The 13,671-nt window shown below is 38.7% G+C and overlaps 4 protein-coding genes across 5 annotated transcripts; 2 read left to right on the top strand and 2 right to left on the bottom strand.

Annotated features, from left to right (window-relative positions):
• Nucleotides 1–328: 328 nt before the first annotated feature.
• Nucleotides 329–2,488, top strand: LOC21395855 (DNA repair RAD52-like protein 1, mitochondrial). The gene is made up of 4 exons (XM_010113766.2): nucleotides 329–777; nucleotides 1,234–1,271; nucleotides 1,389–1,483; nucleotides 2,147–2,488. The coding sequence occupies exons 1-4, from the start codon at nucleotides 488–490 to the stop codon at nucleotides 2,288–2,290; spliced, it is 567 nt and encodes a 188-aa protein (XP_010112068.1). The 5' UTR covers nucleotides 329–487; the 3' UTR covers nucleotides 2,291–2,488.
• Nucleotides 2,489–4,353: 1,865 nt separating this feature from the next.
• LOC21395856 (RNA-binding protein 24) lies at nucleotides 4,354–8,674 on the top strand. Of its 2 annotated transcripts, none has more exons than XM_024175828.1 (6): nucleotides 4,354–4,760; nucleotides 5,235–5,373; nucleotides 5,969–6,179; nucleotides 6,698–6,740; nucleotides 7,555–7,837; nucleotides 7,929–8,674. In XM_024175828.1, the coding sequence occupies exons 1-6, from the start codon at nucleotides 4,578–4,580 to the stop codon at nucleotides 7,952–7,954; spliced, it is 885 nt and encodes a 294-aa protein (XP_024031596.1). In that variant the 5' UTR covers nucleotides 4,354–4,577; the 3' UTR covers nucleotides 7,955–8,674. The 2 variants fall into 2 exon arrangements, with proteins under 2 accessions (XP_024031596.1, XP_010112069.1); XM_010113767.2 differs by having other exon boundaries at nucleotides 7,949–8,674.
• Nucleotides 8,675–9,926: 1,252 nt separating this feature from the next.
• Nucleotides 9,927–11,816, bottom strand: LOC21395857 (chlorophyll a-b binding protein CP26, chloroplastic). The gene is made up of 6 exons (XM_010113768.2): nucleotides 11,363–11,816; nucleotides 11,173–11,257; nucleotides 11,000–11,050; nucleotides 10,778–10,898; nucleotides 10,531–10,665; nucleotides 9,927–10,427 (listed from the first exon to the last, which is right to left on the bottom strand). Exons 1-6 carry the CDS (start codon nucleotides 11,799–11,801, stop codon nucleotides 10,167–10,169), a joined length of 1,092 nt encoding a protein of 363 aa, XP_010112070.1. The 5' UTR covers nucleotides 11,802–11,816; the 3' UTR covers nucleotides 9,927–10,166.
• Nucleotides 11,817–11,839: 23 nt separating this feature from the next.
• Nucleotides 11,840–13,671, bottom strand: LOC21395858 (fibroin heavy chain). The gene is made up of 4 exons (XM_010113769.2): nucleotides 13,662–13,671; nucleotides 13,405–13,554; nucleotides 12,630–12,804; nucleotides 11,840–12,355 (listed from the first exon to the last, which is right to left on the bottom strand). Exons 1-4 carry the CDS (start codon nucleotides 13,669–13,671, stop codon nucleotides 12,262–12,264), a joined length of 429 nt encoding a protein of 142 aa, XP_010112071.2. The 3' UTR covers nucleotides 11,840–12,261.

Raw genomic sequence — 13,671 nt, forward strand, 5'->3', positions numbered from 1 at the left:
CAAATTATGGTCTATTAATTTCTATAACTAAAAGTTGACCTATATACTTTCTTAAGTTTTTCATATTGGCCTATTTTCTACCATTTCCGTTTATTTTTTTGTCCAAAACTTATTAGGACCATTCACTTAAAAGGCATTCACAAACAAAATGAATCTAAGAACGCCTCCACAATAACGTAAAAAACGACAACATAACTGATGAATTGACAAACGACAAAACGTTTAGAAGGGTAGCATGAAAACGACAATAACTGACAAACGACAAGAGTATGCATTGGACACAAACGAAGATGTCGCGCTTAGACAGGTTAACTTTACTCGGGGAGTTTTGTTGAGCAGAGCTAACGCCGCATTTCGTTTGGTGTTTGGTGTTTGGAGAAGGAAAAGCTACTGGAAGAGACTGAATAAGAAAGAAGCGGGACTGCAATCGACCAGAATCAAAGCCTAAAAGTAAACTTTTAATCCCAAAAAAAAAAAAACAAAAAGAATGGCGAGTCTGTCGAAATGGCGGTCTTGCTGTGGTGGTTCTGTGTTGAAATCGGCCGTTTCATTTCAAAGCTCACGGCGGTGCCACGCCAAATTGGCTTCGTCGTTGTCGTCGTCGTCTTTATCATCAGAAGCAAAGGAATCCCCTTTTTCCTCAGAAGAGGAGCTTCCAGTGAGCTCGGGAATCAGCAAGCCCATCTCCGATATCCTCAAACAACTCAACAAGAAAGTCCCCGATTCCCTCGTCAAAGTCCGCTTCGACAATGGCGTTTCCACCAAATACATTCCCTGGTATTCTTCTTCTTCTACTCAAATCTATCATTTTTCTTATATGATAATAATGATATGCTTCTTTCTCTCAGTTGGGGAAAAAAAAAAAAAAAGGTTAGGGATTGTTTGACCCAGATGGAAGGAATATTACGCGAAATGATTGAATCAATTATTCCAATGCCTTTTCAGCTCAGTTAACTAATTGAATCAATTTAGTGAGTTTTAGAGTAAGCGTATGCATCATCTTCTTCTGTGTTCTGTCGAATCGAATCACCAAATCCAAATGTTTGTGTTTGTGAATTCGTCTATTCAAAGTCTTTTCTTTTCTTTTTGGTTGAATCTGTAAAATTCCCTTATTACTGACTGTGTTAGATAATTGCGGACACTTTTGGTATATCATTGTTGTTTTTGCTTCTACAAAAACAAAACAGTAAGTGCTGTGTGTTTAACGCACTAACACTCGTTTGTTTGGAACAGGCATATTGTTAACCGAATCATGAACTTACATGCTCCAGGTTTGTTACTACCAGTCAGTCCCTGACCTGATATGTGATATGTGATTATTGTTATTTCAACTCAACCCTGAATTTACTCTCTAAATGCCTTTCATTAACGCGCTGATCGTGCTTCAGAGTGGTCCGGTGAGACCCGAAGCATCACTTATTCTCCAGATGGAAAATCTGTATCTGTTGTTTACCGCGTCACTCTCTATGGCACTGATGCTGAGGTATGCTTATAACTTATAGGATGATCAACATTCTGTTTATTAGTTTTTTTGCAATTTCAATTTTTGTCACGAACGGATCATCCAACCTATGTTCATTTGAAATAGAGAAAAGACTCTCTTAACAACACGCTGAGATTTCATTTTGGAATTCCAACTCTGGACCATGTCAAGCTTGGATGTATAATAATAATTAAGCTTTTGACAAACAATATTAGGTAGGTACTTTTTATCCTAGTAGGAGCACCACTACAACATAAGAGATTGCAATTCTGGACTGTTGTTTTCTGTTTCTTCTTGATTTTGACAAGGCATTACCCTAAAACATTTTATTTGGTTGGATTTCATGTTTGGTTTTACTCCTGTTTGTCCATCTTCAAAGCTGATTCTACACGCGGGAGAGAAACCCTTTGTCATCACCAAATTCAGTTGCTTAAGCACTGAGAAATGGCAAATTGCCCCGAGCATGAACTATGATTGGATGAATTTCGGAATTTGGCTGTGTTCGGTTCCTTGTGTGCTTTAGGTGGCCTTGCCAAACGATTCTAAGATGAATATCAACAATGTTCTAGTAATTGAAACCATAAAATATGTGGAAGATTTTGTGATGCAAGAAGATAACTATTGACTTGAATTTGTGGACATTTTGTTGGCGTTGTGGTGCAGATATTCAGGGAGTCGACGGGGACTGCTACTTTAGATGACACAAGTTATGGGGATCCTATTCAGAAGGCAGAAGCTATGGCGTTCCGCCGAGCTTGTGCACGTTTTGGACTCGGCCTTCATCTCTATCATGAGGATTTGGTGTAGACACGCCAAGGCCTCCTCGACAAATCCTACAAATTTTTGGAAAGGAAACTTCATCAGGGTCTAGTGTGCTATTAACTATTAAGTATGTAGGCTTTGCAGTGACATTTTGCTTTGCTTAATGTAACTTTTGATACTAAAACCGTGCAAGTGACAAGGATGAAAAAGCGAAGTGCTCTTTTTTTTTTTTTTTTGGGTGGACTTGAAGATAATTTTGCAAAGAACAAAGGGGGAAAAAAATAATCCTTATAGTAAAGATATCCTTTCCTTGATGATGGATTGAAAAATGAAAAGTATTCTACTTGGAAAACATTTTTGTTTATGGAAGAAGACGCAGACGCACCGGTAAAACGGTTGAATTGAAGTTACAACTCGAATATAGGCAGAGACTAAGGGGAGAAAAGATAAAATGAAAGAACGAACAACCGCGGACCAGCATCAGTTTAATTATTGGACACTTGGGCCGCACTGGTTGTTGGCTGCAGTCATAGATATGTGAATGTGATGACCAAAGCACCACAATTCACAATAATATATATATATATATTTTGTTGAATAGCTATAATAATGTGTTTTTTTTTTTTGGTGAGGGAAGAGAAAAGGTAAAAGGAAAGAGAAGAGAGAGAAAGAAATGAGTGGGGGAAAAAGAAAGACAAAGGGAAGGGGGGGCAGAAGATGAGTGAAAGTGAGCTGGAGTGGGCCCTAGAGAAGGTGGGCATAAATATTAATAAAGCTGCTGCGAAACAGGCATGTTGTGTGTATGAGTTTGGTCATACACACACACTCTCTCTCTCTCTCTCTCTTTCTGTCTCTCTGACTCTTCTCTGACTCTTCTCTTCCTTTGGGCTTTGCGCTTTGGGCTTTGGCCTTCGCTTTGCTTTGCTTTGGATGGAGAGAGAATGTTAGTTTTTATTACGTTTATGTTAATGTTACGTCTAGTTTTAGGACATGACTCTGTGGTCCTAAGAGGACAGTAACCTCAATTCCCCATGTCCCAAAGTGAAAGTGAGTCACTCATATGATCATGTATATAATATGTCATATGTGTGTTGTGAAAATGTTCCAAAGGAGAATGGGATTTGTCACTTTCTTTGGTCAAATAAATTGGGAGACAGCTACCCCCATTTGCCAGATAACACTCCTCATTCTCCCATCCCCCACCCTTTTTCTTATTTGTTATAAGCTCATGAAGGTTTAATTCCATACCCCCTCTTAATCAGATGAAGAGATCATGAAATAAACAGCTATAAAAACATATAATGAAGAAAGAACAAAGTGTTTTTTTTTTTATTTTTATTTTTTGTCAGCTTTGAGGAGCAGCCTAGCATGCTAGCACCTGGGTACTGATTTTAAAACATCATCATCATCATTCAACAGCTTTTGTTTTTTGTTTTCCTAGTTTTGATAGATAAGTATTTATTATAAAATGTTTTGTTTGTTAAATTAAATTAGCAAGAGACGAGTTATAACATTATATAATGGTGTCGAGTTCCCGCGTGAATTTGGTCCGTTCCGTTCCGTTTGTGCCCTCGCTAGAAAGCATCCCGTTCGCTTTGGTATGAATTATGAAGCGCAAATAAAGGGAGAAAGGCGGGGGGGTGTTTGGTAATTGAAGGAGAGGACAGCCGTGAAGGACATAATAATACAAGAAGAAGGCACCCCACGCTCATGATTAGGCGTGGAATTTGGAATTTGGAAGTGAGGGAGGGAGGAAGAGGAGTTTGAAAAGACGAAGGGAAGGAGGCGCGTGGGAGAGTGAGAAATAGAAAATGCAATAATAATGTAAGAAGGTGGGGGATGCTTATGTGTATAATTCATGTCCGTATTATGAGACCCTCTCTTTCCTCCCTCTTTCTTTCTCTCTCTTTCTCTTTCTCTTTCTCTTTCTTTCTCTTTCTCTTTTTTGTTTTGCTGCTTTTGCTTTCTCTCTCTTCTATCTCCCATTCTCAATTAGTCTCAATTTCCCTTCCCTCCCTCACTCTCAATATTAATCTTCTGTCTCAGCTCTCTCTCTCTCTCTCTCTCTCTCTCTCTCTCTCTCTCTCTCTCTCTCTCCTTCTTTCTTTCTTTCTTTCTTTGTTTCTGACATAGCTAGCTAATAGATAATAGCTAATAGCTAATAGCTAATTGCTAATTGCTAATTGCTAATTGCTAATATCTCTTTCTCTGATCTCTCTCGTGGGTGTTGGATCTTACGTAGTAGTCTGAGTAGCAGCTTTGCTAGATCTGATCAAAATCATACATAAATACACATATATTGATCGATCCCAGAGAAGAAGAAAAATTAGAGATGACTCCAGCGAACTTGGCAGGGCAGTTCGGGGACACGACATACACCAAAGTGTTCGTGGGAGGACTGGCTTGGGAGACTCAGAAGGAGACCATGAAGAACTACTTTGAGCAGTTTGGTGACATCTTGGAGGCCGTTGTTATCACCGACAAGGCCACCGGAAGATCCAAAGGCTACGGCTTCGTACGTCTCTCTGTACTACTTTATATATATCTATATATATCTATATATATATATATATTCATGCTGCGTCCTCTTCTTCTTTCAGTTTAATTTTCTTTCTTCATTTTTATCTATTTATCTTTTCTTAATATAGACATATATCACATCGTGTCCATTATTACTGCTGCAGCATTCTAATCTGTCAGAACTAGAACTAGAACTAGATCTTGAAACAAATATTAACTATAAATATTGAAAGATTCCAAATGAACATCATGATATGATCATATGTATATATATATATATATATTTATATATATACATATCATATCTATAGATATATATTATATTTATAGCTGCAGTTTCAATTTAGCTAGGTTTGATCTAGTTATTCTGATGTGTTAATTACTAATTATCCAATTAATTAGTCGTAGTTGGAATATATATGATATATGTACATGAATATATGTATTTATATTTGTTGTACGCACGTAGGTGACATTTCGTGAGCCGGAAGCGGCGATGAGAGCTTGTGTGGATCCAGCTCCAGTAATAGACGGGAGGAGAGCAAATTGCAATCTTGCTTCTTTGGGTGCTCAGAGATCCAAGCCTTCTACCCCTAAGCATGCACCAGGTACACACATATATATATCTATATATATATATATATAATTTTCTTCATACTCTTATATCTTCTTCTTCTTCTTTCATTTCTAAAGTTAGCATTGAAGTAGTTAAATCTACAAAAAGAGTCTAACAAAAAGTGTAGATCACCAGATCTGGAATAGTTGCGATCGAAAGAAAAGAAAAAAAAAATCCGGCATTTCACTTGCGGCCGTATATTAATTATGGTTACAGTAATATTATATTTATGTTTCTATACCAATTACAGCTACATTGTACTGATTTAATTATGGGAGTGATGATGATCAATAGTACAATAACACAATGTAAGAATATTCCAGCACATTGATATAGTTAGGTAGGTAGTAATCTTAGTTGATAGTTCTGGCTTTTGTTAAGGTCGCTGAACGGAGAAAGTACATTTAATTATACGGACTCGATCGCCTAGTTGGTGTACCCCGGCCTTCTTTGTTTTAGTTTGTTTTAGAAAGGGAAAATACATACATATATAGTAGATCATCAGTACTTATCAAGCTCTGAATATATTTATAATATTTCGTGGAGAGAAGAAAAACAAAATGGATATATAATAATGATATTTGCAGGAGGAGGAGGAGGGAGGAATATAAGAGCAATGGGAGCTGCAGGGTCGTATACACATAATCATACGCAGACTGGTAGTAATGGAGCAGGATTTGGAGTTGGGGTTGGGGTTGGAACCACTGCTGCCTTTGCCTCCGCACCAACCTTCCCTCATTATGCTGCCGCCGCCGCCGCCGCCGCTATCCACCAAGGACTTCCTTACAATCTTTATGGGTATACCATACATATATATATATATATATATATATCATCCCCATGCACCATGCTGGATGTATGCTTTTAATATACATGATATGTATACCATCATCATCATCATCACGCATGTTATATTGTAATGGCATTTATATATATATATATATATATCAAACTAATTAGGAGAAAACCCGCCAATCTGTGTCTCTGCACGTGCATTTGCCAACTCATATGATACATTATTAACTTTAAGAAAGTAACCCTACGCCTAAATACCATTCTCTCTACGTGCATGCTAAATGATAGTTATATATATATATATATTCACATATGCTTATTTATGACTATTTACTGCTTCTTCCTCAACAAAACAAGGCCCATATATATATGTTATATATATATATATATATATATATATTTCTTTTTCTGCATATACACATACTATACGTCGTAGTTATATATGATCACTCTAAATCTTTATTTTTGATCTTCATATATGAAATTAAACTGCTTATTCTTTCTTTTTATTTTTTGCTTAGGTACTCTCCCTACTCGCCGGATTACACCTACCCTACGCCCACGGTTTGTATATACTTCTCTATCTCTATCCTTTTCAATTCTCTCTCTCTCTCTCTCTCTTTTTTTTTTGTTTTATATATTTTTACTGTACGTTTGGCTTTTGCATTTTACTTAGGATTCGGTTGGAACTACCTGTACCTTTTTTTGGAAGACTATGACTTTTCAACTTCCTTGAAAATTCTGCCACTTTATTTTTCTTTAAAGTTAAACAAATTTCGAGTACCTTCCCACATTTATACTAACAAACAAATAACTAATAGTATTAACAATAATAATAATAAAACATAACAGAATTTATCTGCAATACTCTTTCTTTTCTTTCTTTTTTTTTCCCTCCGCTAAAGCATTTATCTGTGTTGCTCTGTATCTCGTACAAACTATTAGCCGAACGTGACACAGGCTAATTTTTCTGCTAGCTAGTAATTTTCCCATTTGGCATCATCTCGATTTCTTTTTTCTTTCAGGGATTTACTGTTTTTTTCTTCACTAGGAAAAGTAAGATGATGATGATGATAGTAATAATAATAATAATGAACACGAGCTAAGAAACAGCAGGAGAAATCATAATTAAAAGGTGTACTAGTAATAGCAATGAAAAGATTTATTTGCCAAGAAATGCTTAAAAGGTGTACTCATAATAGCAATGTAAAGATTTATCTGCCAAGAAATGCTTAAAAGGTGTACTCGTAATAGCAATGTAAAGATTTATTTGCCAAGAAAGGCTTAATTAATATTGATTGGTGAATAGTAGATGACATGTATATGTACGTAGAAGTAACAGGGTTGTGTGTGGTTGTGTGATGCATGCATGGATCAGAGCTACTATGGACTGTACGGAGGAGGGACAACGCAGTACCCAATGTATGGGAGCACAGCGGGACCGGCGGGGGGGAAGATGAGGGGCGGGTTCTACCCGTCCCTCCAGTTCGGAGAGGCTGGGACGACCGCGGCGGCAGCCACGGGGTATACGAGTTCAGGACAGGGGTATGGCGGTGTTCAATACCCTCACGGCCACCTCTTTCAATATTCCTCAGCCTACCCAGCTCAGCACTACGCTACTCCCATGTCTCTTGCCCCTTCCCCCGCCTTGCAATCCGCAGGTTTGTATTATATATCTTCAAGAATGCGATCTATTTTTTATTTAAAAAAAAAAAAAGAAAAAAAAAAGAGAGATACTAACATCCTTGACAGTGTGCTTTGCTGTGCCACAGGCGTGACAATGGCCGTCCACCATGCACCAATTCCCCATCGCTAGAGATCATTCACGCATCAAAAAGTGGCTCCTCTTAAGACTTAAAAATATTCATCACCATCATACTCATTATCAGCTGCATCTTATACATGCTTCTGAACATTTTCATGGATCAGCAACCTTCGGCCTAACCATGGTTCCTCCCACTTCCCCACACTAACTCAGATGGAGGCCCATTAATGCAAAGCTAATTTTTTGGTTTTGCATAATCGGGCCCACACAAAATGCTCTCCAAAGGAGCTCAACACTGGACGACTCACCTCCAAATTTGGTCACGGAGGTGTGTCTCTGTGTCATGCATTCCCCCCACCCCCCTTGCATCCCCTCCTTTTTTTGTTTGTTTTTGAGTAAAAAAAAGGGTTCCACGCAGAGAACCAAAATCACTTTGACAACCAACTCCAAAGCTAATGTTGGATTTAGCTCCATCAGTTGGTATGTATCATCACTCGATTCAATTTGTTTCCAACTGCCCCGGCCGGATGGGGCTTTGGTAATACAAATGTCGGAAGGAAAAAAAAAAGAAGAAAGAGTAGAACATGTGACACTACTAATTAGCCCATCAAAGGTTAAGCAAAGATGTTATAATAACCTCACTTTGGATTGCAAATATTGTAAATTCAAGCCCCTCTTCACTCTGGACATTAGTTAGTTAGTCTTGAAAATGGATAATCCCCGATCCATCTTCGGCTAATTAACTTGCAATTACACACTTCTTAGCTAGACTAAGGACTAGGCAGCTCGCTCTAATTTTAAATGGCAACTTCTCATGTGGGCATGGATTTGCTTGAATATTTTGGCTGTTGACAATATCTAGTCTTAGGATATGCAGGGTAGATATATTCTCTAGATCAGCTAGATAGCTAGCTAGGAATATTCTCACGTCTCTTTTAAGGAAAAAAAAAAATGGTTTTTACCAAACAAATTTTTGAATTTTCACACTTAATCACGTGTCTAACCAACCAACCAACCATCTTCCCCTCAGGGTAAGGGGAAAGCAACCCACTTGCTTACTCATGTTTAAAGCTTTTGTTGTAAATTCATGTTGTTGAGGGCCAAACTTTGGGAGTTTTGGCCCCATTTAACTAACTTTAGATAGAAGCAGCTAGGGCATAGTAGTATTTGGTTAGAGTATTAGTTTTGTTATCACCGTTTTGGCGACTCCATTGACGGATGTGGAGCTCAAAACATCTGCATACGGCCCTCGGGAGATATTTTGGCTTCCCTTTGGCTTCTTCTCCACTAACTCCACCAACCATGGTTAGGACTTAGGTCGATCTCATCACTCCCTCTCAGCTTCTTCATTTCGCATCCTCCCTCTTTCTCAGTCTCTCTCTCTCTCTCTCTCTCTCTCTTGCAACTTCTACTTGGAGATGGAACTAGATACTCCTTAATTAATTATATGTATAAGCCTATGGTTTGGATTGTATTTAGGGATATTACTCCGATCAGACGGTTGAGATTCATTCTCCATCCATATGCTGGTTGAGAATGGATATGCAACTTACTACTATGCTTTGATTTTCAAGTTGAGACCGCAATGCTTACTTGTCTTAATGCTTTCCTTTCTAGTTTTAATCATCATTCATAAAAGAAAATCAGCGCTTTTAGATATGGCCTATAATAGATTTGCTTATCATAAAAGAAGAGAGGAAAATCCTGTTAAGAAGAGAGGTTTTCTTTGAACGTGAAAATGAAAAGGCAAACCAATGGATTACACGAATTTTATAACTCTTTGAAAGGCCATTGTTTGATACCCGTCTATTACTGAGAAACAAAAGTTATTTCAACCTGTCTTTGGGGCTTCACAACAACATGACATGAGACGTATCTATATAGCGAGGAAAATTCTTAAGATCATGCAAATTAGGGACAACAAACTCAACATAAAAAAAAAAAAAAAAATAATAATAATAATAATTAATTAATGGAGCAGGTCATAATTGGCAATGTCGCAACATTTGTATAGGTAATAGGCGTACTTGAAATACAGCATAAACATTGATCTCCTCTCCATATAAATATAAAATAAAATGAAAAACGAGAATTCACAATGTTCAAGCCGGTGAGCAGAGATTAATAAGCGCCTTAATTAACATGTATCCATGAAAGGTGTACAACAAATCTCAACAGTGGATTTGCTAATTAAGATTTGTGAAAGCTAAAACAAAAGAAGATGATCAGAGGGTTGGAGCTCTTTCGGCAGATCCAGCAATGACAGTGAGCAAGTTGTTTCCAAAAGGATCGCTGAGATGTTTGGCGAGGTTCTCGACGGGGCCTTCCCCTGTTACGTAGGCTTGGAAAAAGAAACCAAGCATCGCAAACATTGCGAGTCTCCCGTTCTTAATCTCCTTCACCTTCAGAATTGCTGCCTGGTCCGGATCCTTTGCAAGCCCCAGTGGATCAAATGGACCACCTGGGTGAAGCTTGTCCTCCAAGTCCTACAAATATACATAGTACATGTAATGTTTCACTCGCTTAGAACTTAGAATCAATCATAAATTAAAACCAAAACCATTTTAATGCTCTATTGCAATGCATTACCAAGCCGTTGATGATTCTGTAATATTCTGCTCCACCAACCAGAATAACCTCAGCAATGACAGCAAGAACTAGATTGATGGGAATGTTCTTTCCAAAGTAATTCAATGTGTTGCCGTCAAGCAGTAGAGCTCCTGTCTGCAATATTGATCCATTTCAGCTTAAAATAAAGAAATTAAGCACAACATGAATGAGAACAAAAGCAGAGCAATAAAAAAAAAATAATAATAATAATAGGAAAGGGGGAAACCTTGAACCAGACAGCCTCGGGGCCACAGTTGGCACCGAATTTGTTGAAGGCCTCTGGAATAATGAAGCCGGCAGCTCCGAGCATAGCCCACCGACCATGGATCAACTCGTTTGCTTGGTACCTGCACATTCAGAAATTCATTTAACTCTCAACCAGAAACAACACAAATAGAAATTAACTACTTCTGTAGAGAAAAAAATAAAAAATAAAAAAGCAACATACTTGCTGAAGTCCTCAGGCTTCTTGCTCAGCCCAAAAGGATCGTAACCATAGCTGCACCAGCATTATATATACAAGAAAAACAAGGGTCAAAAACAAGCCTGCATTGGTGTAGTTAAGTTTGATTATCACATATAAAAAAAAAAAAAAACAAGAGAGTGTTGGCAGAATCTTACTCTCCAGGAACCTCTCCGGTCAAGTACTCGGGGATCTCAGAACGGTCGAGGAGGCCCTCAGGCAAGAAAATTCTCCTGTCGGGACCTGAAATATTGGAAAAATGGGTCAGTGAGACTCAGAGATAGAAAATTATAAATGAAAAGATACAAATTTAGCAGGAAGATGAGTAGGCATGAACATTGTACATACCATACCACTTGGCGAGCTCTTCATCGACAGGAGAAACAGCCGCGGCGGGCTTTGCCTTGGCCTTCTTTTTGGAGAAGAGAGCCACTGTCTTAAAGCTGGCTGCGCTCGAAGCACTTGGAGTTGCTGACCTGGCCACCCCGCTGAAGTTGAGAGGGTTTCCGAACATTTCCGACACCCCGAGGGAGGCAGCTGCCGTAGTTGCTGCCAGAGAAGCCATGTTTTTTGGGTTGGTTTGGATTGGATTGGAGGTCAAAAAACTCTGCCTCTCACGATTAGTAGATGAATACAATACAATGGCAAATGGTGGAGTGCATACTCCAAAAAACATGCTATATGCTTGAGCCGGTGGATGTGGACGTGCCACCTCGGATTTCCATTCCTTCACTTCAATTGGTCTGCAATCCGTTACCCTCATTTGATAGGCTGCCTGCTCTGACATGGCAGATCATGTTGCTTACGTGTCATGCTCCTGGATAACATGGCCTATCCAATCCTTTTTTTTTTTTTTTTAAACCTGAAATATATGCACACATTCTCATCCATCCATTTTCATTTTGCCTGCGTGGACAAATCCCTCCGTACTCCGCATCCAGAGTGAGAGAGAACCGTTGGTTATTCCATCAATTTCCTCTTATTTTTTCCCCCCTCTCGGTAAATGTTTGCATAAGAAAGTTTTTTACACTATATTAACCCCACAAAAAAAAAAGAGAGACAAAGAAATTGAAACCAAATTGCCTTAGAAAGAGAATTTTACAGTACATAGTCGCATTGACGTACATAAATGAGTGAGAAGCTTTAAACTGTGTTAAAATTTACAAACCATGAAAACCAACCAACCAAACAGTAGACAAATAATAATAAGAAGTTTAATTCGGGCCACAACCACAAAGTAAAGAAAATCATCTTCTCCACTTGTCAAATTCCCTAGAGGTGGCTCTCACAAGCTTCTTGGTATTATCCACAAGCTCATCAATAAGTACACCAATCTCATCCCTGCAAAAAAAAAAAAAAAAAAAACCAATGTAACCTCCTCAGTTTTAATCTTCTACTGGTCAAAACCAGAGCACGCAATTCAATTCCACTCCTTAAGAAAAGGAAAGAAAACGAAAGAATTCAAGTTGTAACCTCCGCAGGCCACAAAGTACATTAGATCAAAATGCAAATTTCTCGGCAGCTCGTCGTCACATCACATGTATGTAATATTATTCGATGTATCCTCGAATTACAGTTGGTGATCACAAATTCAAGTTGTATGAAGTGAACTCACCGTGTGGGAAAATTTGAAGAAGCAGAGTTGAGATTTGCAATATTTGAGTATCTCCGGTTCCCATCCTGAGCAACGCCCCTACCCAATCCATAGCCAAATCCGACGCCAACTCCGCATCCAACACCGACACCAAAACCGACTTGCAGGCCAGGAATTCCGGGACCGAAACCTGCACCTGCTAGTTCAACATAACAAAACAAAACAAGCTGAGAGTTTTAGTTGCACCGAAATTAGGCTTTATAGCAGTTGCTACTTGCTACTAGCTAAGGCCGAGGCCAGTTTCAGTTGGCTTGAAACCGATTAAATCTAATATCGTATGTTTAATGTTTGTAATTTAGATGAGTGTCTTTACCGTTGTTTTTTTTTTTTTTTTGGCTAAGAAAAAAAGAAGATTAATGAAATGAAAGTAACCCCAATTGTCATGTCATATATTCTTACACCAATAGATCGGGGCCGTTAACTCCGTTGTTGTATAGAGATGAGACATCACATAGACAACAAATTTAGTCTTCAGCTCGAGAGAGCAAAATTAAATTGCAAACCTACCCGCACTAAACAAAATAAAAATAAAATTCAACAAACACTTTTAAGTTGAGAAAGAATTGCAGCCTGAAACTCCTTTCCATAAAGTAAATCATTAAAATAAAGCTAAAGCATCGCATAACAATTCATGTGCGAGGGTGTAAATGCAAAAACCCAGAGAGAGAGAGAGAGAGAGAGAGAGAGAGAGAGAGAGAGGGGAAAAAAGAAAGGGGATAAAGAAAGAAACGAGTACCGCCGAGAACGCCGACGCCGACGCCGACGCCGCAGCCAGCGCCGACACCGAAAGCGGGGCCCACCTTCCCGAGATGTTTGGATTTGATCGCCGGTAGCTTCCACGGCAGCCCCTTTTCCCCTTCCTCGTTTTTCATCCTTTGACTCAACCCTCACTCACACTTCTGTTTCTGAAAAAAGTCAACAACAAAACACCACAGAATTTTCAGTTTTGTTTCTTCTTCGATTAAACCGACGAAATCTTTAAAATGGGCTCGCCTCCTTCCAT

Source organism: Morus notabilis, unplaced genomic scaffold (assembly GCF_000414095.1).
Source record: "Morus notabilis unplaced genomic scaffold, ASM41409v2 Scaffold544, whole genome shotgun sequence".
In the NCBI taxonomy this organism is placed as follows: Eukaryota; Viridiplantae; Streptophyta; class Magnoliopsida; order Rosales; family Moraceae; genus Morus; species Morus notabilis.

What these genes read in the sequence shown, in the direction of transcription:
- LOC21395855 (XM_010113766.2), top strand. Translation starts at nt 488, where the DNA reads ATGGCGAGTCTGTCGAAATGGCGGTCTTGCTGTGGTGGTTCTGTGTTG. An exon ending in TCCACCAAATACATTCCCTG is followed by an intron (nt 778 to 1,233) that starts GTATTCTTCTTC and finishes TGTTTGGAACAG; the next exon opens with GCATATTGTTAACCGAATCA. An exon ending in TCTATGGCACTGATGCTGAG is followed by an intron (nt 1,484 to 2,146) that starts GTATGCTTATAA and finishes GTTGTGGTGCAG; the next exon opens with ATATTCAGGGAGTCGACGGG.
- LOC21395856 (XM_010113767.2), top strand. Translation starts at nt 4,578, where the DNA reads ATGACTCCAGCGAACTTGGCAGGGCAGTTCGGGGACACGACATACACC. An exon ending in CTTCCTTACAATCTTTATGG is followed by an intron (nt 6,180 to 6,697) that starts GTATACCATACA and finishes TTTTTTGCTTAG; the next exon opens with GTACTCTCCCTACTCGCCGG. An exon ending in CCCCGCCTTGCAATCCGCAG is followed by an intron (nt 7,838 to 7,948) that starts GTTTGTATTATA and finishes GCTGTGCCACAG; the next exon opens with GCGTGACAATGGCCGTCCAC.
- LOC21395857 (XM_010113768.2), bottom strand. Translation starts at nt 11,801, where the DNA reads ATGTCAGAGCAGGCAGCCTATCAAATGAGGGTAACGGATTGCAGACCA. An exon ending in ACCGGAGAGGTTCCTGGAGA is followed by an intron (nt 11,051 to 11,172) that starts GTAAGATTCTGC and finishes ATGCTGGTGCAG; the next exon opens with CTATGGTTACGATCCTTTTG. An exon ending in CCGAGGCTGTCTGGTTCAAG is followed by an intron (nt 10,666 to 10,777) that starts GTTTCCCCCTTT and finishes TCAATATTGCAG; the next exon opens with ACAGGAGCTCTACTGCTTGA.
- LOC21395858 (XM_010113769.2), bottom strand. An exon ending in CGGCGTCGGCGTTCTCGGCG is followed by an intron (nt 12,805 to 13,404) that starts GTACTCGTTTCT and finishes TTGAACTAGCAG; the next exon opens with GTGCAGGTTTCGGTCCCGGA. An exon ending in TCTTCAAATTTTCCCACACG is followed by an intron (nt 12,356 to 12,629) that starts GTGAGTTCACTT and finishes TTTTTTTTGCAG; the next exon opens with GGATGAGATTGGTGTACTTA.